Source organism: Anarhichas minor, unplaced genomic scaffold (genome assembly GCF_050575085.1).
Source record: "Anarhichas minor isolate MPS153535 unplaced genomic scaffold, ASM5057508v1 ptg000026l, whole genome shotgun sequence".
Taxonomy (NCBI): Eukaryota; Metazoa; Chordata; class Actinopteri; order Perciformes; family Anarhichadidae; genus Anarhichas; species Anarhichas minor.
The window spans coordinates 6,552,816-6,579,100 of NW_027466472.1; the positions used below are offsets into that span (position 1 = coordinate 6,552,816).

The following is a 26,285-nucleotide window of genomic DNA, read 5'->3' on the forward strand; positions in this document are numbered from 1 at the left end:
ATAAAGCCCTGGTGGTTGTTAATGAGCCGTCAGCCTTAACACTGCGGCCTCAACTTTCACCATTTCCATAATGAGTCCTCCCAAGATGCAATGAATCTGTCACCTTACAGCACTGCAGCCAGCTCACTGACGCTCACGGTGCTGCAGCAGACTGCTAACTCTCTGAGTCTGATGCTGGTTCACACACACACACACACACACACACACACACACTTTAGTCTAGAGGAAATTATAATCTTAGCGTTTCCATTTGGCTCGTCACAAGTTCACGATAAAGTTGAATATTCTATTAGAAATGGATGAATCACTTTGTAGTCAATTGTTATTTCAACACCTACACACATGGTATGCAATTTTAAATCCAAGGCTAAGCTTTCTGTTGTTTCAGAGTTTGGGAACACAGAGGTGGTAACGATGCATCTTAGAGGCCGAGTTTAAACCCTGCTGAGACCTAAAGGGCAACATTCCAGGTGAGTCGAAATAAATCACCTTCGTCACCTTCTCCCATGGCCACTCCCCTCATCCTGTCCAGCTCAGGAACAGAGTGCATCGAGATTTGCCCGAATTATCGTTAACACTTTAATGACCAGCTTTACTGAAAACTGTCCAGTATCTAAAAAGTTCAACCAGCTGTGAAGGATTCATTAGAGCGACACGGTGCAGCGGTGGATAAATAAAAGAACAAAGATGAGTCAAACAGTTACTTTATTTATGTTCAGGTAAAAACATGAACCTGATGCAGTAAATTATTGCAGATCTTAGAAACCAGCACATGAACGATTGGGCCAGGAGAACATACAGTGGCGCCCTCCCCTGGCCAATGACTGCAGGTGCACACCACGGTTTGTTCCAAGCCAGCAGTGCAAAGAAAATAATAATTATCAACTACAGCAAGAAATAAAGACAATATAGAAAATTAAAAAAAAAAAAAAAAAAAAAAAAAAAAAAAAGGGGTAAAGCGGACATTCGCACCTCAAACAGGGTGTGAAACTGCATATAAACTTTATTCTGTAAATGAACTTGAAATGCTATCTGGCCATGAAACGATAAAATGAGACCAGCCAAATATTTTTTTGCCCAGCTACATTATGTGTTGAGGGTTGCTCAGAGCTTGGTCTACCAAGATAACCCTACACATCCGGTAGGGCCCAACAGAAAGACACTAACTATCAAAATAAGAGCAAAACAAAATTTCAACACATTGGTTACAACTCGTCATTTGAGCTGAAGCGCTCTATTATAAAGGAGGCCAGAACACAATCTCAACATGGGGAGAGAAAGAAAAAGATAATATACGCTCATCACTACCCGCATTCAACCAACGGCAACTCTCCTTTTTCCACAACTTGAAGCAAACACACGGGGGGGGGGGGGGGGGGAATGGGGATGGAAAGCCGAACCAAAATGCAACACACAAACTGGGGTCAATATAATACAGAACAGAATGCGAACAGACGAACTGAGAGGAAGAGACATGAGAACAAAGAGCTATTCTATCAAATGTGTAGAATGAGCAAAGTCTGCAAATTTGTCTGTACAAATGATCTTTGGAGCTAAAGTAAACCTAGCTTGCTCGATGGATCCCCTCCCCCCCCCCCCCCGCCCTCCCCTCCCTGACGTCCAGTGACGTTGTCCCCCACTCTGGAGAGGAGACATCCCTTTTTTTTTTTTTTTTTTAAATATCACATAGCAATGCAATTTAAAATGTCACCCAGATGTTTTTTTTATGTTTTTTTAACATTACTCAACTACTGATATAAGTTTTACTCTCTCTCTTTTTTATATTTTAAGTTCTGCGAGTCATGGAACACTTTTCCACTTTTTCTTTTTTTGATGGTTTTTTTGAGAGACCGGGGGCAGCAAATATATATTTAAAGTCTTAATTTTTCTGCAAGCTGCTTTCTCTAACAAGAAGGCTGTACATGTAGCCTTGATGTATGTGGTTACAAAAAACTAAGAAGGAAGTCGTGATTTCATCAGTCGCTGTAGAAGGCATTTGAATGTGAGATGTGGAGCGATCAGGACAGGTGGAAAGACTGCTGGCCCTCACGGGCCGCAATCAACAGTTTCTCTCGCATTATGTCTATGCTGGAGTAGTCAGGCAGCTTCAGGTAGTTGACACAGGTCATGACCGAAGGGAGGAAGTCATCCGGGTTCTCTGTTGACTCGAATGTCTTCCTCACAATTGTCAGAGGGGGATTCAGGCTCCGGAAACCTGAGACACAAGAGCCAGATGTCGGGCAAAGTTAGAGTAGAGACATGAGGAGAGCTAGGTAACGTTAGCCGTTAGCAGCACAGTCATTGGCTAAATAACGGAGCCAACAATGAACTTAATCAGACATGTAGGCCTATTGTATCGTCAGTAATTCCCATGCTTGCTACTCAAAGTAATCACAGTGACAGAGTCCCTCTCTAACACAGTCCTGCTTATAACGGAGCTAACAGCAAACATTAACAGAGGTTGCATTTAGTTACATTATGGTGCGTTCAGGCTCCAAACAGTAAGAATTTGTATTGGTTGAAGGCAAAGTACAGCGATATCATGAGGCGTTCAAATGTAATCTTATAAAATGTAGTTTTGCTGAAGTGTTTTCATGCAAATAAACCCTATACATAACAATAAAGTAAAAAGATAACATTTTGATATTCCGATTTTTTTTTGTGTCCAATTGTCCAAATCCTTGTTGATTTGATTTATTTTTAAGTAGGCCTACATTTTCCATTAAGTCAGATTAGGCTATCGGGCAAGTAGTAGAACACCTCAACTACTTGTCAAAAGGCTGAAAAAGCTTAATGTCAAGTGTTTGTGAGGTCACTCACCACCAACAGGCAGTCTGGGGCTTCCTGTGACAAACTGCAGAAAGAGTCTCTGCTGCTCGGCATCAAAGCTGCTCAGCACGTCGAACAGGAACCGTACGGCACGGCTGCAAAAACACGGGAGGAAACGCACGTCAAGCATTTGTCTCGAGACAAAAGTTACTTTGACAGACAGTCTGCACCCGTATCTAATGGTTCTCCATTATAAATAAAGAGCTTGGTCTCACCTGTCATGTGTGTAGCCGTGGTCCGGTCGACAGCACTCCATCAACGTCTTGACGTCCCACGTCTCTGATTTACTGCCGCACAGCAACTGGTCGAGCTACAAGAGGAGAGACAATGAAGGAACATGTGGACCAACTAATATTTCTATTGACTTTTGTTCAAGAGTTGATGTAGCTGTAAATGACTGAATCATATTGTCAGTTGCGATGATGGACTGAGATGAAATGTGCCTACCTCCTCTGGATAGAAATACTGCAGGTGATGCAGGGGGAAGACTGATTCAAAGCCTTCCCTAAATGACTCAAACTGTCTGGACACTCCTTCATTTAGAGTCCAGTACACCACCAGCTGGAGGGAGAGAGGAGAAAACCGGAAAAGATAAGCCTTAAGAGAAACAATACCAAGACAGACAAAAAGTATGAAACAGTGACTGTTTGCGAGAAAAGACTTTCACATACCCTGAGGTACTCCTCCAGGTTGTAGATTGTGACCGGAAAGTCTTTGCCGCCCTTTTTCAGCTCAATGTTCGGGAATCCTGGAAGAGTGAAGTCCAAACTCAGGTCTTCCACTGAGCAACCGTTCATGTTCAGGCTCTCCAGGGCCTGCTGTAGGGTCTCCCTCGTCTGTTGCACACAAACAAAGAGAGAAAAATATTGTATCTCAGGACTGCAATGGAGACTAATGACGGCCTTTTAGATGCTTTCATGAAAACTCTGCATGAAGTCCTCTGTGCCGTGCTTCACCTGTGATCGGTCCTGTTCCAACCTCTTCTTCTGGCGGATAATATCCTCCAAGTGCTGGATGGACTTCGCCACACCGGGGTCAATGTTCACCAGGTCATGGGAGCTGATGGACACCTCGTGCCGGAGCATCCACTTATAAAACGGCAGCCCCAGAGGCAGGTCCAGCTAGGAGAAGGAGCGAGAAAGTGGTTCAGAAAGTCAGTTCAAATGAAAACGTGCATGAAAAGCTACGCAATGTTTCCAATGCTGAAAGATATATTAGGACTAATATTTCAAATAACAACAATGTATCCGACTGCCAGCAGACACCTTGATTATGCCTGAAAGCTTTGACTGCAACAGATCTAAATAAGATCAATTTACTGCTGGATTTAAGAAACATAGAACAGAAAATAGAGGTGCTTACCAATCTGAAGTCCATGATGGCTTTGGCCATCAGCTTTCCTAAGAAGCGGAACTTCATTTTGATTTTGGCTATGTGTGCTGGTTTGGTTGTCCTGCCGAAGGGAACAGCAAACAGTCCTTTGGAGCTGAACATGTATTTAGTTCCCTCTTGGCTTCCTGTTGGGGCAGAGACACAAGTATGGTCAGAGTAAAATCACTATATTCATATAAATATACACTTGCACCAAAGCAGTTAAATCTACAGTTAGTGCAATCATATTTAGAGTGAAATATCACAAACGTCTGACCAATCACACACAAGATCAGTCCGGGACAAAGAGCTCTTCAGTTAGAATAAGTACATTCCACTGTGGCCGCGTCTCACGTTGCGAGTGAAAAGTAAAAGCCAACACTAACACAACATGCTTTCATCATATTCTCGGTGAGTCTGAAGGTTCGTACCCTTAGGATTGGCCAGTGTGACCTCTTCGCCCCTCCACAGGCCGAGATCAGCCCGCTGGAGCTCCTGAGACACCAGAGCGTAGAACTCCAGAGTGGGGCCAAGACCTGTGCCGACCTGGAGGAAGAGTAAAAGATTAGAATCACTTCTATAAAAACCAAATAAATAGAAGCATTTTATTGCACCAAAGTGAAAGTCATCATCCGGTTTTAACATAACAGATACCTCGTTCTCATATTGGATCTCCAACATAGCCCTGGAGCTGCCCAGGTCCTGCATAACAGACTCAGCCTGTTTCAGCAGCTCGTCGCGGTTTATCGTCCTCTGAACACAAGACGAGGGAGGAAAGAAATTAAGTTTAAGAGCTGTCCTTAAAAATAGGTACCAAAATGTTAACATTTCAATAAGAAAAAGATCCAAACAATCATAAAAAGGCCATTTAGATACAGAGACACACTGTGTTCAATAGATGGCTTCCAGTACAACTGTTCAATAGAACACAAAACATTGTACCTTCTTCCTGTCGAGACGCGGTGCAACTCTGCTGTCCTGAGAATCTGATTGGTTGATCTCAGGGTTTGTGTCCAGTAAGCGCTGCATGGCTCTGTCGCGATCGAAGGCAGTTACATAAAACAACATCTGCCGGGTGTCAAAAGGGAAGAAGAATGGACTGTAGAGAGAGAGAGAGAGAGAGAGAATGTTTGTTAGAACCAAGTCATTTTAGCCAACAATCAACACCAATATTAACTCTGTAGCCAAGAACACAGGTGACAGATAAAACTCCAACTCCTCCTTTTGGTCTCAAGTATGAAACATTTACCAGGTCTTTCCGAGCTCAATGAGCCAAGTCGGGATGTTCCCCGTCATGATGACCAGCGGGTCTTGCAGCTGACGGTTAGCTTTGGCGGTCAGCTTACTGTTGATGAACTCACTGGTCGCCATGATTTCCTTACACACGGCATTCTGCAAAACAACCAGAAATATTACATATCTTCATGTTACTTCCACACACACGCACAACAAAGTGACTACAAGTCACTGCCTTCCTCGTATGATTCTTCAGGACAGAGACGTACGTCGTACAAGTAGAACCAGTATCTACTGATGGAGTGCATGACCCTCAGCAGCAGGTTGACCTCTAAAGAGGGGTCATCAAAGGTTATGGTCTCTGGAGGCTCCGAAGTGAGGTACGTCTCTAAGGGGTTGACGACACTGGGACACACGCCATCTGGAAGAGACAGGAATTAACAGTAGTGACGATTCAGACAAACGATCAGAAGCTGTGTGATCAAAACATGTGCTTCCTTCACGATGAGATAGTTAGGCTCCCACCATGCCACAGCTCATCCTGCTTCTTGGCGTTGCGAGGCGAGGTTTTGGTGGGAGCAGTCTGTGCTCGACCCCTCTTTCCACCGACAGCGTCTTTGCTGCCGTCCTCGTCCTCTCTCACGGGCTTATACCTGTCAGGAAGTAAGAAGGGACGTTATGTCTCCGAGCATGTGACACGACTCTCGGTATACGAACATGTCAAGGAGGAAACGCACTGAGGCCAATAAGCATTTGCAATTCCAACTGTTGGAGAGTATGTGTGTTAATCACCTACTGTGTACTCTCCACCGCGCTGTAGAGTGCATTTCAAAAAACTTTGTCAAATAAATCTGCATGGCGAGACACCACTAGCGTAAATGATGATACATCGTTTATATTTCTCTGACCCTTCAAGGACTGGCTAATGACATTCAGAAAACAAAAAAACAGTGCTCTTCTGTTTTAAAAGTGGCGGTGAAGGTTAAGAAAGTTGGAAGATGCAAAACAGACAAATTTAGAGGCAGAAGACCTCTGCAAGAAAAAAAACAAAAGAAGCATTTTACCATATTGTGTGCGTTTTGGTCCAGATGCCAGCTCGCCCAAGTGGGTTCGCCTCATCGTCCGTCGACTCCCTTTCTTCCTCTGCTTGAAGACTGTACTGCCGTACAGCCTGGTACACGGTCATGTTGTACGGCAGCAGGTGGTCACCGATGTAGAACTGTAGTCTGTGACGCACACTCCCAGAGTTCAGGAACTGCGCCGCCTGTGGTAACCGATGAATAACATATGTGGTTTATTGATAATACTGAAGCGGTTGCAGGACTTCGCTGTCAATAGGATTCCGGGTGTATGATTGAAAAATGTGGCTTATTTGGCATTAACGGTATCACGTACCAGGGATTCATCGATTTCATCATCTGAACCGTCGTCATCGCTGTCTTCATCCTCTTCTCTGATTCGGCCGTAACCTGTACAAACAAGATTTCCAGTTATCAACCCAGCTAAAGAAACACTTTATGGAACACTGAATGAAAACGTTTTGGGCATTTGGAGAATGTGGAGGAAAAACAGGTGCCGTAAGGGAATCCCCGGTTGATGGTGTATCACAGGAGGCACATGGTAATCTACTACAGTCCCTCACCTCTCACAACGAGATATCTCTCAATGGCTTGCACCAGGGCCAGGGGGTCTATCTTCACAGGGCCGCCTTTCCACTGCTTAACGTTAGTGCAATCTGGGTGTCTCTGCAGCTGACACTTCAGCTGATGTGTGTTGAAGAACTTCAGTGCCTGAGAGCCCCTGGAAAGATGCATTTGGAAACAGGTTTTAAACGTATATCAAACCATACAGTTTCATAACCGATCAAACGTGTTTTTAATATAAAGTTATTTTGATCAAAACATTTAAAAAAAATAAAGCCACAGACCTGCTGCCATTGCCGTTGCCACTGGGGAAATCGTGCACTTTGACAGGGAACTGCTCCATTTGGCTCAGGCAGCTGTTCATTTTGTGCACCAGTGCCAGATACGGGCCGTTCTCGGTCGGGTCCAGACGACCTACAAGCTCCGTTCCTTGAACCTGCAACTCAAACGAGAGACGAACAAAATCAAATTCTGAATATCTAGACTGCAAAAGTCATGAAATTCTTTCAAATGTATTCTAGTTTCTCACCGGACAGCTAGCGAACACGTGGAGGAACCTCTTGAGCCGCACGTCGCGGCTCAGCAAGTCCCTGTCGGTGTTGGAGGTCAGGTAGACCAGGAGCTGCTTCACCAGCCCGCTGTGCTGGATCTCAAAAGACGACACGTCAGATTCTGAGACAATACTGGAGATCTCCACCAGGCACTCCAAACCACCGTCAAGCTGGGAAACGGGAACAAAACACATCATCAGATTTCAATTTCAACTTAAAGGACAACATCTAAAACAACCATGCATATCCTTAAGTTTGTAGTGAATGTTATCATCTTATGCGTGGATGCGTTACCTGCAGGTTGAGCTGCTCAGTGGCTGTGCAAAGTCTCTGGAGTACATTCAGTGCAGGGTTGCTGCCATCCACATTTTCAGAATTGAAGTAGCGCTCCACAAACTTACTCGCCTGTTCCTTGATCCAGGCTTTTATTTTGTCTCTACAAAACCCAAAAACAATTCACCGATTACATAGAGTAAACGCATATTACCCTCATAATCACTGGCACTTGACATTACAAGAAAAAGAGCACAATTTGAATAACACCGGAGTGGAAACTCTCAACATCGTACCGGTTATTAGAAATTGAGTCCTTGGGCGGTGCCCTTGCCAGGCCACTCACTCCCGCTGTGCGTGAGGGCTCAGAGTTGGCATTGTTGGTCTGGGCTCCCAGCTTGCCCCAGGTCTTGGGATTAAGACTGGCCAAAAAGGATGATTTGGGTGACTGAGTACTGGTAGGGCTCTTGGCTGTAAATAACCCAAAAGGTAGATTAGGAGGGTTATCCATGGGTTAAAAATATATCAAAGTCCACAAAATAGTATTTAAAAAGCGCCTAGTGGGGATGTTTAAACATCACACATACACAGGGACAGTAACACTTTAACTCACCCTGATTGTCGACTTTATCATCATCTCTTGGGGGAGAGTACTTGGGCCTCCTGGGCCCTCTTTTAGGAAGCCGTTTCCTCTTCAGGACATCACTTAACCGCCTTGATGGAGGAGAAAGTAATTACTATAACCCTCTTGGAGAGACATCAGTATACATTGAGCATATCAGACATTTGTGTACTTATTAAGCAATGCACGTCATTTACTATATTCAAGTGAACGAGTGGAGCTAATTGTCAGGCAATAAAACTGTTTAAAAACTGTTTTTGGGTGATTCAACACAGGATGCAAATGCATGTTGTGTTAATGAGGATAGTTTCCAGTGTGGACACTAGCACCGTAGCCTGTACTAGAAACATTTTTTTTTAAATAAGTCTGTAAACCGGCAAACCGAAGCCACACACTCACCCCTGTGGGCTGAGGTCCAGTGAGTCGTCCATGCTGTGCTGGAAGCTGGGTGAGCCCAGATCAGGAGTTGCATTGTTCGCAGATGTGGTGGATGCAGTGCTGATGGTGGTGGTGCACAAACTGGCAGTACTACTAGGGCAAGCCTTTGGGGGACTAGTGACGAGAAAGCTCTCAGTTTCTGACAGGTTCTTCACCTGGTGCATCACACCTGGGAGAGAAAGCAGAGGGACAGAAATTGTATAAATCCTTCAAAACAATAGCACAATACACAGCAACACAGTGTTTGCCTTAGGATGGAGTTGTAGCAGCGGATGTGAGTCTTCTGCACCTTCAAAGCGTGTTTGTCATGTATCTGTAACTGTCACGTAGAGGATTTGAGTTTTTCCATTGGATTATACGCTACCTTCTCTTCTAAAGTAGACACTGAAGACATCCGGCAGCTTCTGCATGAGGATGTCAGCCATCTGAAGAGAACCCACTACAATCTTCAGGTCCTGGCTGGATAGCATGGAGGCAATGTGACTGTAGAAATAAAAAAAAAAAAATTGATTAAAGTCACGTTACTTTCAACTCAAAGACTTACACCAGTAACTTCCTAGTGCCTTAGAAATACTACAAGGTTATTAACTTCATTTAAGGCAACCCTCTGAACTGGTTTTAATGTCAATGTTAACAGTAATCCACCAGTGAACGGATACCTGGACACAGCATGGTTCCTCAGCACATCCTTCAGCAGCTCTGCGTCAGCAAAGTAGATGATCCTGAGGATTGCTCTAAGGCACTTGTGTCTGACAGCAGGGCCGGCCGACGAGCTGTACACCTCATACAAGACCCCGAACAGGGTTTTGATGAAGCACTTTGCCAGCTCAGGGTCGTCCTTCATTAACTGGGCTCGTGCATCCTCTCGACGAACCTCCTGGTGACTCCCTGGAGAAAGACAGCGAACAGGTCAGGCTCATCTCCACCACACAGAATTTGGTGACACAATTCCACTGACTTGCACGCAGTAAATGTATGGTGATTTACCTGATCATAAAATCACAACTAATTACTGTAATTAACAATTCATTCTCTTTTCCACTTTTTTTTTTGCCATGAAACCGAGTCACTGTTGTGACTCCAAGTCGATTACAGTCGCCATCGTACTCAGTAGAGCAGGCTACAAAACATTCAAGACATCGGGCCCCGACGGTGAGCGTTTCTGGTTCCTCTTATGTTATCACATAATGCTATGCACTGTCATCTTCACACAAATGGTATTTGAAAAGGTCTGTATTACCTGTGTTAGGGTTGGCAAGAGGATTGGGTTTCCTCTGGATACCACGTGCTGTTCCTGTGTCTTCATTAATCTGCTGCATAGAGTTAAAGTCAATTGTGTACACACGGCCCAGGGTTGACAAGCTGATCTCATCCTCCCCGTTCTGGTGTGCTGTCTGCAGGGCAAGATAATCACCACCCAACATCAGTTTTCCATACGGGGAAGCCCCAAATATTTGTGTGTGTGTAAATGTATTGAGAGAGGATGACGCACTGTAAATAAGACTGGATGTTGTCAAGTACTGTGATGCAACATTTTAATTGATTAAATCCATTATTCATCAGTCAGATAATTAACTTGTAGTGCGACGAGGTCCAGAATGACTGACCAAAAATACTGATGATGATTGAAATACAACATATCACTATGTATATCTCCAGCTATTATGATTTCAGATCATTAATACAGAATGTGGGTGATGCACTCATACCTCAATGATGCGGCTGTCAATGCGGTTGTAAGGGTGCCACAGTCCACGGTCATCCCTCCACTGCCAGATCGCTCCCTCCGTCGTCTGGGCGCTGCCCTTCTTCAGCATCACATCGACCGCAAAGATGCCCTCTCTGGGCAGGCAGGGCATCAGCTCGCTGGAAGAAGAAGAAGAGCTGTTTGAGAAGGCTACGACATTTGATCTAATTCAGTTTAACCATCATGCAAATTGCAATATTTTTGCCGTATTGCCCTGCATGATCTCAAAACATAACATGCTGAAAAGAAGTCAGGCTAATAGATGTTACCATATCAGTGAGGTCAGTTCATACAGCTCCTGGGGGCTCCGGGGTACCAGCTCGATTTGTTCCTGGCAGCTGCCGTTTGATGCACCACACAACAGGAAACGCAGAGTTTCTGCGATGTCTGTGAGAAAAAGTTAACACAAAAACATTTCTGTTAGCTGCCCCGTTGCACCTTTAACACGTAATATTCTTTCACTTCTCCTAAAGGCAGTTGAGACTCAATGCTAAGCTAATTTTAGAGGCAGCCAATGAGATGCGAGTTGATGTGAACCGACGTGAATACGGTCTAGAAGGTTAAAATGGAGGCAAAGATTTATCTGCTCAAGTTGAAAATGTTTTGAGGTGCAGTATAGCATGTGCACCTGCACACACAAATACAGGTCAGTTGATAAGTGTCAGCTAGCTACAAGCTACATTTTGTACTGTCATGGATCCTCATCACAAACCACACGTTTTCCTGAAATATGGTACAAAATGCATTTTACTAAGATTGTGAAGGTGTCAAATGCATTAGCTCATAAACAGTAACACAACTAATCGGTGTACGTTTACTTTCTGACTTCGTAAGGGTCAGGGCACCTATAATGTGAATAGTTCACTAAAGCTTCAAAACCAATTAATAAGAGGCAGTTATTAAGTAAATAGAGTTGTACTTGTACAGCGCTTTTACAGCATTTAACACTGCACATCATTCACATGTTGTAGGGGCTACCTTGCAAGGTACCTGCCCATCAGACTAACATTCACACACCACAGGCACAGAGGGGCAATCTGGGGTTAAGTGTCTTGCCCAAGGACACGGACTAGCGGAGTCGGGGATCGAACTGCCGATCTTCTAATTTCAGTCTAATTTCCCTTTAGGGAGAATTGGACACAATCAAATTGATGCTCAAGTGTTGATTGGATTGCTATAACACACAAAAAGGGGTTAGAACCACTTGTGATTGTTCAGTTTGTTCATTGATCGACAGCGAGATCAACCTGACCGTGAGAGGGACATTGGTGTTCCATCGGCACTTTTAGGGTCTTTAATAACCATTTTGATAATTACCAGTGTTTGATAAGACAATGGGGGCTAAGTAACGGTTAGCATAATTAAGTGGGCGTTACATTTTTAATATTTTGAAACATGGACTAAATACAGTTTCCTTTGCTATTCCACACTTCCTTTTCCCCCCTGCAAAATATTTATCAGGCTGCACCAGCTAGTAACTATCTCATTCATTAAGTATAAGTGTCGTGAGTACATACAGTACCAATGTATAAAAATATGCATGACAGCATAAGTGAGTGGCAAGGGTGTGACCTAGTGTGTGTTACTCACTCTGTTTCATAAGCTGGACTGCCAGGCAGGGGCAGTTGGAGCACATCAAGGAAAACATGCGCACAACCATGATAAACATCCCCGAGCTGAGCACCGGAGGGGTCACTACCAGCAGCTGCTGAATGTTGGTCAACAGGTCCCGTGACGCCACCTCCTGCAGCAGGTTCTGTCGATTGAAACACACATGCGCATGAGCGGTGGAGTTGGATGGCAAATGGAGGAGATAACACAGGAATGGCAAACACAAAAACAGCAAACGTGGTGTTAAGCCTTAAAAACCATTGAGGCACAAACCTCCTCATGTTGAAAGTTGTCCACCAGTCTGGCGAAACAGAGGCAAGTGCTTTCGACAGATTTTTTATCCTGAAAGAGAGGTTAGTGAAAATAGCTATTAGTAAATCAGGTTACACTGAAACAAATGACTGAAGAACAATTTAAAGAACAATGTATTGAGGATATGATACAGGGGAGGAATAAACGGTAGCAAAGCTACATTTTTGAGTTAAAAAGTTTAATTTCCTAATGATTGACCAACACACTATACCAGTAGTACGACTTCTCTAAAAAAACACTTTAAGTGCAACACTTTGCATACAGTTATATATTAGAAAAGCATATTTTTCTCTGTTTTTTTCAGCTTGTCGTACAACTAGACGCAGTTCTAACTTCTTTTGCACAGAAAACACTAAATATGGATGAAAATTGAGAAATTGAATAACGCACCTGGTGTGTGAGTCTCTGAGTCAACAGCGGCAGAGAATCCGCAACAAATTGGAACTCATCTGGCGTGATGCTCTGGCAGCAGTTGGCTGCGATGGCCAAAGCATTCCTCTGAGCATTGATGCTGAAGAACTCCAGGTAGAGGAGGCAGTCAGCGAGCCCACCCTGCAGGGGAAGAAATAACATGATCGCTGTATATAATTGTGGCAAACAGAGATGGGATGTTTTCAGAGTGTGCAAAAAAAAAAAAAAAATCACTTACAGCCTGCAAAATGGCTTTGCTGTGTCGCCTTGACAGCATCTCCAGGGCCGTCAGGGCCTGCTCTGCTACGTCAATAAACTGGATCACCTGAAGCTGCACAGAAGAAGGTGAAACAAGGCATTAGCATATCAAAAAAAAAAAAGCCACCGCTGCGAATTAACAAGCGATAAGGGACAGACGGAGTGCACGGTGTCTCACCTTCTCCAGGAAGACAGGAATAGCATCGACCACCACAGCAGAGGATCGAGGGAGCGCCTCCATCATGTATGTGAGTGCACGAGAGGCGTGATTCATCTGTGTGCACGGATCAAAGGCATGCAAACGAGCAGTGTCATTAGGAAAATGAATGACTCACATAAAAGACGACTACATTTACAGAGATAAAAGATCCTCATACTCACAATATCAAAGTTATGCTCCATTTGTAACAGTGTGATCTGTGAAAAAGACAGTTGAGTTTTATTACTATGGAATCAGAATAGTGGAAGTCAAATATCAATACATACTGGAGAGGTTAATGACCAAACAAAGTAAGACTAACCAAAGCGGGCACCACACTCTTGACCGGGAATCCACCGAGTGTTTCCTCGTTGCCCATCACCAGCAGCTGGCACATCTCAATGGCAGCTTGGAGCTGCTGAGACTCGTCACCTGTGGCCTGCAGGCCCTGCAGTAACTGCTGAGCCTTGGAGCCTGTGGACAGCGGGGCAGAACGTTTCATCGGTTATTTACCAAACGTTAGGAACACCGATATCAAGAGTAGGTCGGCAGTGTACTCACTCGCTCCACTGCCGATGGTCCTGTGAAACAGCTGTGACATCCGGGGTCCCAGGGGCCCAAAAAGATGTGGGGGGAGACCCCTGGCCTCCAGTAGGGCTATAGGCACAAAAACAGCAAAGTTTAGAGTGCTACTATACAAAAGCCAAAGCATTAAAGATCAGAAACACCCGTACATTCGTTCATGCAGACACAAAGTGACAGTCTACAAATGGTCAATCTCGGCAGCGATTGAATGTAAAATCTGAGGGGGGGGGGGGGGGGGGGTGGTTAATGTACCTTGAAGCCTTCCCATTTCAGAGTCATCCGACTCACTCTCTCCAGAGGTGGTCATGCCCACTGCTCCGGCAACTGAGCTTGAAGCTGGACACAGAACATATCAAATCAGATTTCACGGTGGAACAAGTTAAACAGTAAAGAAAGAACTTAGTCTTTCAAGTTGATGGCTGAATTTCATAAATAAATAGAGGAAAAGCTTAAAAACCCCTGTGGGCTTAAACGAGTTTAATTCCCACACAAGTTTAGTAGAAACATTTTGATCATTCGCTCTCCTACCAAACAGGAAATGAATAGGTGGCATGATGGGTACCTGAAGCCCCTTGTGATGCCTCATCGGTGCGAGCGGCTGACGAGTTGGCCCCATCCTGGTTGTTGTCGGAGTCGGCCATTTTCTCCTGGCGGCGAGCGTCGGCTGCCCCGCGCTTGCCCAGGCCTGAGCCCCGCCGACTGTAATACGAGTAACAGGGCGACAGTGTGAGTGACAGCAGCGTAATCACAAAGGAGGACGTGCATTCTAAGTCAAATGGATATAGAGCAGATAGAGCGAGATGATCTAAACAATACCCTTACTTATTCTGTGAAACAGCTTCGTCACCTTAGTGGGGAAGAAGGGTTTTATATGGGAAACAGAGGGTGAATTGCTCACATCATACATTGCGTCATACACACAAAAAATGCCCCCATAATTTCCTCTAATAATAATGATAATTTAATGAACTTGTCAAAAACATCGTAGCCTATATGACCCGGTCCAGTTGCCATTGAAGTTTTTTATTTTCGCCTTGACTGATGTTGCGTTTGTTTGTGTGTGAAGAACCGAACGTTCTAAACAAATAAATAAATGGAGCGCTTCTTCATCAGACCTGTGACTGCGGTCAACTCAGCAGACACTTCTTGCATGTTAGTGCACCTATATGCTGAAATTCACGGTAAACGCATTAAAACAGCACAGATCGGGAGCGAGCGAAGGACTTCGAAAGTTAGCGGAAAGATTAACGTGAGACAACATCCGGTTTCTTCAGACGAACATCCGGTTTTCAGAATAAGATGCCAACAAAGTATACATATTGCATAATGGAAATTTGATTAAATGAATTATATTCACATTAAGTACAAAAGATGCTACCTGCATCTCGTGAGTTAAAGGGAAAATACACCTAAATTGTGCGTAAAGTGTCTTTATTCTTTGATTTGAGGGTTGCTAATGAATAATACCTGACTGACAGTCAATTAAGATATTTTACTAAGCAAAAACTCTGAACTGAATTTGTACCTTCAAATGGCACATTTTTGAAATGTTTAAGGTGCTACAAAAATATTTTTCCTCAATAATTCCATACAATGACTGATGTATATGTAATCAAGGCATCGTTGACTTAATAATTGTTAATAGTTGTTTAAATTTTTTTTTATAATAACAATAAATAACTACAAAGAAATAAGAATAAAATTGAATAGGATTTATGTTTTCTGTTTTTTTTTTGTTCAAAAAAATCTAAGAAAACACTTTGAATCTGTAGATTACTGCCTAATAGTCTTATTATTGCCATTTGATGACAATTGATCATATACTGTAAGCCTAAATAAGTATATTTATTATTTTGAACAAAGGTTAAATGTTATTTCACAAGTTTCAAAAAGTGCCCCCAATTTTCTTTTAAATGCCCCTGGATTTCAGTCAGTGGGGACAAAAGTTGCCCCCTAAAAATATGTAAATTTCCTACCCTGGTCATAGAGCTTTCAGTGTCTCTTCACCATAAGCAAAGGCTACCGTTGCCGGGTCAAACAAAGCTCACAGGTTCCCTGGAGAGTTTTTGACTGCTATGGAGGTTTTTCTTTGAAGGGGTCCCTGTTCTGTCCTGTCCTCTTGCTCATGTGCAAAAGCATGCACACGCATGCATGCGGGAGATGTAATTCATAGTCCTATTCCACTGATCTACCCCTGTAGATCAGTGGAATAGTGAATAGTGTTACCACCTGGTGGCAACACACCAAGAAATGATGCAATGCGCCAGTAAAGACAGAAGAAGACTGCAAGCTAAGGAACATGGCTGTAAACGCACTCGACCCGAGTTCAGCGGGTTGATGTTGCTTAAACTCACTGGTGAGCACCAATCATGAAGCTTTAGACTCCTAAATTCAAGGCATCAATATACTCCAGTGAACATGAGGTCATTGCTGTGGTCTGTACCTGGTGCTGGCACAGGAGCCCGTGGTCTTCTGGCGTGTGCTCCGCCGAAAGCTGGGGAGCTCTGCTGGAGGAGACTCGCTGCGCTTCTTAGTGGATTTCCTCAAACCTGCGGCGAAAAAAAAAGGCGACACATAACCCAACTGTGGACTGGGCAAAAAACACTGGCAGCAAGTTCCTCTGACACACAAACATAAAATCAAAACCATTGTGCTATTTGTCATTTAGCTACAATAACCATGACAGACAACAAGTTTTAGAGAGTAAGCAGTCTTATTGTGGTACCACAACAGAAAACATCCGTCCATATCATGATTATTGGTCACAGACTGATGCGGAGTGTTACCTTTCCGTATAGTAAAGGCTCTAGTGTTGCCGGTTTGGAGCCCCTGACTAGATGGGTATTAATAGTAACCCAAGCCATGGTCCTATAACAGGGCAACCTTCATGCTAGATCTGTGACTCATAATGCAGTAGTACAAAAATAAACATTGAGAAAGTTAAGACCAAATGAATTAAAGATATAAAAACTATCGTTTCCTTTTTTTCCTACTTCATTTGACCTTATACCAGGGAAAACATTAATCCCACACACGCACACACCTAATAAACCTAAAACCATCAAGAGCTAATTCAATGCGATCGCAAATATTGTTTAGGCGTCTGTAACATCACCAACCCAACATGACCGAAAATATATTGTGCAATGTAAAGCCATACAGAATCATTGGATCACAGGCAAATATTGTAAACGCTTACTCACCATTAGAGCTGAAAGTAGCAATCTATGTGTGTTAAGAGATATAAGCAGGCAGGCAGACATATGAAGTGCTGTCCTCTTGACAGAAGCAGTGAGAGTTCGTCCCTGCCCTCAGACATACCCCTGGTCAGCTGCTGGGCCAACAAGCTGGGCCAACAAGCTAAGCCAACTTAGGAGGGGTCTCTCCATTTTGGCCCATGGCACAGAGCCCGCCTCAGTTCCTATCCCCTCACCTATCTAGAACAGACTAACCCCGCACTGACCTCAACAGCTTACCCACCAAATATCTACTGTAATATCTCGGTGTATCTAACCTAGTGTCCTGCAATGTTGTCCTCTTCTAATAAGGGATGGGTATCAAATCATAATACCCTTTAAAGGGGCTAGCGTGCAGTATTTTGGCAGATCTATAAGCAGAAATGGAATTTAATATTCATAACTTTATTTTCATTAGTGTATAAATCACCTGAAACGAATAATCAGTGTGTGTGTTTTGTTTGTTAAAGATGAGCCCTTTATGTCTACATAGGGAGTGGGTTCTCTGCACCGAGTCCACCATGTTTCTACAGTAGCCCAGAGGGGACAAATCAAACTCTGGCATATAGCGGTTTTTTACGTTACCTGTGAGCCACCGTAGCTTTCTGACATCTGATACAACTATTGGCTAATTCAATATATTTGATGTACCGGACCTTTGCATGAGGAAATTCTCTCTAACTGGACCTGGTTGAATTATAATTGAAGACCCCTGGCTTAGTTTGTGTTTAACACTGGTGCATCAAATACATTTGGCTTATTTCTTGTGTGTGATTTTACTGAACCAAGTATGGTATATGACAAAGACACTGTTGCCATTACCTAGTTCCACCACCAGAGAGCAACAACAAAAATATAACGTTTCCATAACAAAATGATTATGTTGCGAATTTATAATAGAGGTCGAGAGATTAATCCATTTGGCTAATTAATTGGCGCAGGTAGGATGTTTTTACAAACTATCGATATCGGTGGAACTGGGCTCCGATAATATCCAAAAACCTTGAGCGCATGATTACTTTTGGCGATATGCTGAGAAAATGTGGGCTAAACCTTTGCCGTCCCAGAGAACAGCTAATTTTTGTGGTGGTACTCATGACCTGGTTTCTGTTTATTTCCCCCCACAAAATATACACAACACTATCAGCTCTTTGTCTATGAAACAAAACAACCAGACAGGGAGGAAAAGAAATCCTTAACTTATTTACCAATTTCCCCATTCTCTCTTTAAAATAATTCAGTCATGTTACCAAGCATTCACACTGCCGCAGTTGAAAGGGATGGGCATTTCAAGCAAAACTTCTATCTGATAATCACTGGGGACTAATGGCTCATTATTACCCCCAAGCATAACCCCAAAAATATCTTAAAAAGATCAAAATGCTACCTTAAGTAGAAACACCTGAACCCTTGCTACCTTAAAAGACAAACTGTAACATAACTCTAGCGTTGTTCCAGTACTATTATCAGAAATGCCTCCGATACAGCCTAAAATGATGGATTGGGTATAAGTAAGTATGCAAGTCTATGTATCAATCCGATATCACGTTATCATATCATTTATTAGCTCATTTATGCTACACAGGAGCAACAACACGAGTCGTACATCATACCTGATTGCATGTGGAACACTCAACAGATATGTGGAAGAAGCAAGTTGGCTCACTTGTTAACCACTTCCTTCATCGGCTCGGAAATCGATGATAGAAGGAACTAACGAGCGGCCATCTTACTTCCTTCACATCTCTTAAGCTAGCAAAGAGTGGAACACTAGTCAGAGCTTGAAAAATTGGCAACATTTTACAGTGGAAACTCCCAACAGTAAAATGGAGATGTGTTTTAACAGAAAGGTACACGGCATGGTCTGATGTGCAAGTTCAGGTATCAGAGTTGGTATCGGAAAATGTTGTTGGAACATATTTACATCACTCAGGATTTCTACACCAACAGTATTCATCAGTGCGGCCCGTGGATTAATGGTCGGCATTAGACTATATAAATAACACCATGAAGACTATTTTATTGAGTGACCAGCCGTATTTATGCAATTAGCTATTCTCCAATGTCAGGCTACTGGTACTTAAGTCTGAAATCTGAACCAGTTGAACCGCTCAGTGAAGCCCACACTCACTACATGTGAGCTAGACAAGTAATTTAAGACACACATGCAATATTGTAGGCAGTGTTACCAACTGCATTTATACATGATGCATGTTCATCATATAAATTAGGACAGATGTCTGGATTAAAAGGTTTTGGCTGTGTCCAAAATGATTCCCTATATAATGAACTATATTTACTTTATTTGCCAATTTTATTTCTAGGAGTAAAGCATTTATCTGCATAGTTTACCTCTGTGGTGGAGGTATGATGTAATGTATATCAAAAAAGCAGCAGTTACACCAAATATACTAGCTCCCAAAGGTTAAGAGTAAGGTTTTTTTAGTTGATGCCGTGATGCTGCTTAGATCACATGTCATGTGACATTTAGTTATAACCTCCGTTCAAGCACGCAAAAACAATGTGCTGACCCCTCAATCATTTTATACAATTAGAAGCCCAATAAAACAAACCCTTCCCTCGCAGCATGCTGTAAAAGAGAGATCGCCTCAGACTGTGGAGTAAAAGGAGCATTTCTAGTACCCACAGAAGGGCTCCATACACAGGTAATGTGACTCACTTGCTAGTTTAGCTTGTAATCCTGATGGCCCAGGTTTGGAGGTCTCAGTCTTGGAGGATCCGGGCAAGGACAGTTTGGGTTTTGGCAGGTTGACTTTGGGGTTGAAGCGCGCTGCCCACTCAAACTTTGAAGAGCTGGCGGTTTTAGCCTGCTCCTTGTCTCGGGTACTACGGCGAGGGGAGGGGCTTGAGGCGGAGCGAGAGCGTCGTGCCTTGGTCTGATCTTTTCCCTGTTTGACTCGGGCACCCTGCGTGGTGGCGCTGTTGGGGCCTGTGGTGGAGGAAGAGGAAGAGGTGGAGGCAGAGGAGGAGGAGTCCGTCACGTTGCTACACCCAGCTTTGGCTGAGGCGGCTGATTTAGACGCCAGCTTGGTGGGTTTTGCAGTTCTGCCCTCGGTACGATTGGGGAGGGACCCAGCGGCGCTACTTAGACCGGGGAGGGAGTCCGCTTTCTTCCGTTTCTGGATTGGTGAGGCCCCAGCGGCCCCGCTCTTCTTACTCTGGCCTCGACCTGACAATGCAGGTACCTCTGAAGCAAGTGGCCTCTTCTTGGACTTAGCCGGGCCTTTCTTGGTCTCTGAGGTATTGTCTCTGGGCGGTGGGAGCGATTTGGACTTCTTGGCAGGGGTCGGTGCAAAGGTGCTGATTTGATCAGGAGCCTCACTACGCTTAAGCCCACGGGCGCCTTCGCTTTTTGACTGGTGGCTGGGTCGTTCTTGCTCAGATGTCCCAGCAGCCTCTGGCTCGTCTTGCAACACAAATGAAGCCACGGACAGAGTAAGACCGCTTCTGCCAAGAGGGACAACAAAAACATTATCTTATAAAACTCCTCAAACTGTGAAAAGTGATTTAATTACACGCCACATTCATTGTACTCATTCAGATTTAGAACAAAACCCAAAACGTGTACAATACTGTATGTTTGTCTTCATTGTGAATTTTACTTAGTATGACACTTGAATAATGTACAAACCCTACATTCACACACACAATAAGCACCAAGTAGAGAGGAGGGGTACCTTCTTGAGCTGTGGCCTCTGGACTGGCCAGTGGCTGAGCTGGCTGAGGCTTTGGAAGCCTTAGAATTAGGTCTTCTACTTTCAGGTGGGGAATTCGCTTTATGTTTTATCTGCTCTGACTGCAACCTGTAAGGTTGGAAATTAAAGAGCAAAGGATATCGTGGGTTTCTGTAATTAAGCCACATTTAAAAAAAAAGAAAGAGCCTCGATCAGTCCGCAAATAATTTTTGCTGACATTGACTGTATAACCTCTTACGTTAACACATCTGGAGGAGCAAGAAAAACAGCTAAACAAGAGTTAATCATCATTTTACTACGCTAAAAGAACACAAGATAAGCTTCCAGTCTGATCAAACAGGCCAGTATAAACATTTTGCATTAAGTTGAAATTCAAATTGACTGCAGGAAAACACCACCCATGAACTAAGTACCTATATTCCTCTACTAAAACAAACCTCATTATTTTAAGAAAACCCAAACTAATGTTCCCCACAAACCATGATAACGGCCTCTTACTTTGAATTGAGATTTAAACTAAAGACTCACCTTCCTGCGACTGTATGGTCTTGTGGCTGGGCCGCAGCAGTGTTCCTCTGTGAACGGCGCAGTGACCCCCCTGGATTGGAATTAGGCCGGTTGGACATTGGCACCTCTCTCCTGAAGGGACATACCCTTTCTAGATACTACCATTCACTGCAACAAAAGAGAGGAAGAACATAAGAATACCAGCAAAATGCAATGGCTTTTATCTAATCTTTCCAACGACCACTGCGTTATCTGTGGTATAAAATGAGTTGCTGTGCTGTGGGTGACAGCTGATTGAGCGTTTGTACCATTAAGATCACCTCTCTAGCCCATTTGAGATGATCAGGGGAACGACTGTCTCATCAATTTTCCTAAGATTGTATGTCACAGGATACAAACTCCAAGCAGAAAACTACTGACAAATCTTATCACTGACACCACTTGTCATTTAGCCACAAAAACAGGCTGCCACAAAGATCAAAAGCAAGGGACCAGACAACTCAGCTGATACAGTAACTATTGTAGGATAGTTTTTCTATGATAAAAAATATTTCATTAAGTGACTGTTTCCTGAAAAACAAAAACTAGAGATCCACACAGCTCAGTTTCTGTTCCAAGCACCATCTCACTCTCCCATCTGCAACTAAATGTGTATTTATATGAACCACTTACAGTAAACCACTAAATGACCTTTAAACATCAACTATTACGAGTGTATATCAAATCAGAATATAATGGTTTTAAGAGACGGCACATCATAAAGAAGTTCAACCGTTTTGTATAATGAGTAGAGTTTGTTTTGGACTGCCAATCATACTAACCACAAGTATACTTAACTTGCATTTTTTTAAATGTACATACATTTGTACGTTTAGGCCGTTGACAGGAGGGACAACTGGCATAAATTCACCAGATAACCATCATCATAAAAATCCCTATATATTATTAATACACTAACCACAAATTTGTTTGAGCAATAATACAAAAAGATCAGTCAAATTGAAATAAACCTACCATTGGGCAAAATGCAAATCAAATAAACCACAAAAACAATTCAAACTCAAAATCCTTTTGAAAATGAACAGTTGTTGATATTCTTTAAATGACCATTACATTTAGATACCTGACCAACAGAGCTGGTTGATGGAGTAGGTTGTAGTAATCATTTTCGTCAGGGTGTGAAAGAAAATGTCTAATTTATATGTAATTATCATCAGTCAATAACACGAGGGTACTGATAACGGGAGTGATTTATATATTTTGAACACACACACACACACACACACACACAGCTGAATGATGTAATCAAGTCATAGACAATGACTAATGATTTGCAACCTAAATACTTTTCTTTCATCCAGAAAAATAAAGATTACTAATCAACCCATTTCGTTATGGTTTAAATCACGATATCACTGATAATAACATACGCCACACTTGGCAAGCTCACAGGGCCATTTTAGGCCTTCACTGACAGTGCATCCTCGTCTTTGTTTATTCGTCCCTTCTGACAACTGGTGCACCACACTCGCGTATAATGTGATTAGTTAAGCACATCAGATGATCGGCTGCTCGTAACACTCGCCGGTAGGACGTTTATTACACTACACCATTAAAACAAGCAAGTCAGTTTCCAAATTTACACCCATGATTTACAGAGGCCTACATTTCTGACGTAGTTCTCTATCACCACCGATTCACGTTAGCATGTTTAGCCACTCACGTCTTAGCTAAGTCCCATGCATTTTGACAGTGGCTTAGTAGAATACGTGTAAAATCCCCAAAAGCGAAAATTGTCCCGCTGAATCTTCACTTTTACGACAGGAAAATGCGAAAAGGCTAGAAAGCACACACCGGAGACTCGTTAGTTAAAGTTACGTTGGCCAACAGTGGTTACATGGAAATGCGTAGTCGGCGTAACGGTACCGGTCTGTCTGTCTTTAGCCCCCAAAGTAAACGCATTGACACATTAGAATAGCTAAAAGCTACCTTGTTGTGGTTTGAAACGGTCATTGTTTTTATTCAACAGTCAAGACCAGTAACCGTTAGCTTAAGTTAACCCAAATTAAACATCGAAAATGGCAGCATCAGCAGGTCCGTCTGTCGCAAGCGGTTTAACGTTAACGTAATATAGCTAACAGGCTATAAGCTAACTTGGTATTCTGACTGCCATGACACACTGGTCTGTGTTTGGCTGTCGATCAAGTTTGAAGAAAAAAAAAAAACATATATGCCTCGCACGCAAGTTAGCTCACCTTCTGTACGGTTCGATGAGATGATAAAGTCAATAATACACAACTGTCAAGTCGTTTGGTAACTGGCCACATCCAAGAATCACTCTTTTAGGAACTGTCAAACGAATGTTGAGTACACAAGTATAGCTAGCTAACGTTAGCTAGCTATGGGGATCACTTGTTTTCTAAGCTGATTTAAGGCCAATGCCTGCTTCTGCGCTGGCTAGCGTTGTAGCTAATTTTAGCCAGACAGAAACAAGCTGGCTACTAACAAGCAACGTGTCAACAAAGTATATACTTCCTAGTTCGGTAAAAAGGGACAAATTAACGCCAAGAATCTAATTCAGCTAAGTAGCCTATCTTGGCATGAATAACAAGTATCGATGCTAACTATTAGCAAGCTAATGCTAGCTTATCCAAATAAGATAGCGAATGTTTAGTCAATGACGATTCACTCGCGAACAGTAGGCTGACAAATATAAACACTTGGCTGTTAGCTTGGGAAGCTATTGTTACTTATTGTTAATTAGTGAAGATAGCTGTCCGGCTGACAAAAAAATTACTGACCTTAGCAAAACCGAATTAGCTACTGCCGGGCAGTTACGTAGATGACGTTTAGCGTTGTCAAATCAAACAAGAGCATTATTGCTATTACCAGCTAACCTTGGCATGCGAACTAATTAATATTAGCGAGCCTTGTTGTCGCTAGCTAACGCTTTGCCAGCTCGACAGAATGCTAATGGGATTCCTTTGACAAACAACAGCCTCGTTACGACACACGGATTCAGCCTTTCTGGGAACAATTTTATAACATTTTGTCAATATATTAACAATTTGTCTAGCTAGCAGCTAGCACGTTAACGCTAGCTAGCAAAAAAAGAAATGGCCTCTGATACCTTTTAGACACAAAAAAACAGGAAAGCAGGAACGGGATTCGAGATATTTTCGCAACACTGAGTCATAATTCCTCCGATGTTTTTCGATATTGAATAATCTCGAAGGTCCGAGTGACTGTTGGCCGAGATGTCACTGAAAATGTCTACCTTTTGTATAATGTTGTTACCTATTTGTTCCAGTGTTGTAGTTGTAACAGACAGTGCACCAGCTCCTCTTTTCTCTCTCTACCCCTGCTAGTTTCACATCAGCTGAGGGGGCCTACAACTGCAATATACATCCGCGTGATTCATCCGCTGAGGGACTAGTTAAGTCTACTGCTGATTTTCAGCTTGCAGCATCTGCTTGGTTTTTTAGCCAACGATGCCGCCGCGAGCGCTGTGTTTTGCTCTTTAAATATACGGCTAAAAAGTATTCAGACAAAATGCGCTGTATTTTTGTTGGTATTCAAATATAACGACTGCAAATCTTAAGTCATTGGTGACATTAGCTTGTATCAATCCGCTGGGTCGTGACCCCCCCCCCCCCCCCATACACACACAAACACCTTTAAAAACATACAACTATAAAATAATCTGATGTCCAACAATAATGCTTCTCATCAACCCACATGACGTTAAATCCAGCACAGTGTTTCCAATACAGTTAAATAAAATAAATAATGTTATTTCAGTTGTCATGGTAACAATCGTGCGTCCAAAATGGCGTCTTACAGGGTCCACCTCCTCAAAAAGATTTTTATTACCAATATTGAGGTTGAGTGTTTGTAGGAGTTTCTACTTATTGATCAGAGCCTCAAAGAATAACGTTGAGTCACTGGGGCTTAATTTTCACCTACAACGTTAACAGCTAGCTAGCTTATAAATAATGCCTTGCTGGGCTTCTCATTTATACTTGGTAGACTACTTTCTGGCAAAAAAAAGACTCCAGAAACATTTTACATTTCAAGTTGAATTGAGTGTTAAGGTAAACAGTGAATTGATGGCAAAATTATAGTTACCAATTTTAAAATGAATATTTAAAATAAATATTGTAGTGGGTTAGAATCCATCATGCCTCAGGTCATTTGTTATTCCAGATATTATTATACATAATTGTATTTTGGATTCATGTGCAATATAAGCTTTTCCTGGAATTAAATCAAGTCATAATATCTTCACTGTGCCGTCACGGTGTATTTCTTTCTAACTTTATTGAGATCATGGACGATTTCTGTGAGACTTGACTGACAAAGAGCTGAAGACTTCCCATGACAATTTCCGACTTCAGAAAATGCTACAGTGTTGGTTCTTCATCAGAATAGAAACCAATTCAATGTCCAGTAGCCTGAAAATCTTTTTCACTTTTGTTTGGCAGTGTTACAGTACTTAGTTTGGGCTCAGCATTTGCTTTAATGGGAATCTATCATTTGATGTCCAGGGTGTGCTTTCCACTCCGAATCTGTGGAAAAAGTTGGTGCAGTTTTCGGGCAGAGGATCCTAGAATACACAAGATCACTTTGTCAAGGAAAGTTGGGTTACCGGATGACATAGTGCTCCAAATCCTGTCCTGGAGCTGACAGATGTGACACTGCTGGCACAGGCCTCGCAGAGATTCAGTGAGGTAAGAGCCT

The 26,285-nt window shown here is 42.8% G+C and overlaps 1 protein-coding gene across 8 annotated transcripts; it reads right to left on the reverse strand.

Annotated features, from left to right (window-relative positions):
- Positions 1-688: 688 nt before the first annotated feature.
- On the reverse strand, positions 689-24,999 carry trip12 (thyroid hormone receptor interactor 12). Of its 8 annotated transcripts, none has more exons than XM_076099835.1 (42): positions 24,843-24,999; positions 21,567-21,713; positions 21,021-21,146; positions 20,003-20,790; positions 16,530-16,635; positions 14,649-14,785; positions 14,339-14,422; positions 14,063-14,158; positions 13,824-13,975; positions 13,684-13,719; positions 13,481-13,576; positions 13,283-13,375; positions 13,024-13,185; positions 12,595-12,663; positions 12,301-12,466; positions 10,980-11,097; positions 10,673-10,829; positions 10,204-10,273; positions 9,623-9,851; positions 9,328-9,446; positions 8,925-9,132; positions 8,517-8,617; positions 8,200-8,374; positions 7,925-8,066; positions 7,609-7,800; positions 7,364-7,521; positions 7,079-7,236; positions 6,832-6,905; positions 6,501-6,700; positions 5,962-6,089; positions 5,706-5,857; positions 5,450-5,592; positions 5,143-5,299; positions 4,855-4,953; positions 4,632-4,746; positions 4,192-4,346; positions 3,786-3,950; positions 3,501-3,665; positions 3,277-3,390; positions 3,045-3,139; positions 2,821-2,924; positions 689-2,215 (listed from the first exon to the last, which is right to left on the reverse strand). In XM_076099835.1, exons 2-42 carry the CDS (start codon positions 21,662-21,664, stop codon positions 2,019-2,021), a joined length of 6,099 nt encoding a protein of 2,032 aa, XP_075955950.1. In that variant the 5' UTR covers positions 21,665-21,713; positions 24,843-24,999; the 3' UTR covers positions 689-2,018. The 8 variants fall into 8 exon arrangements, with proteins under 8 accessions (XP_075955950.1, XP_075955951.1, XP_075955949.1 ...); XM_076099836.1 differs by having other exon boundaries at positions 7,364-7,515; positions 10,204-10,276; XM_076099834.1 differs by having other exon boundaries at positions 10,204-10,276.
- Between the last annotated feature and the right edge of the window lie 1,286 nt (positions 25,000-26,285).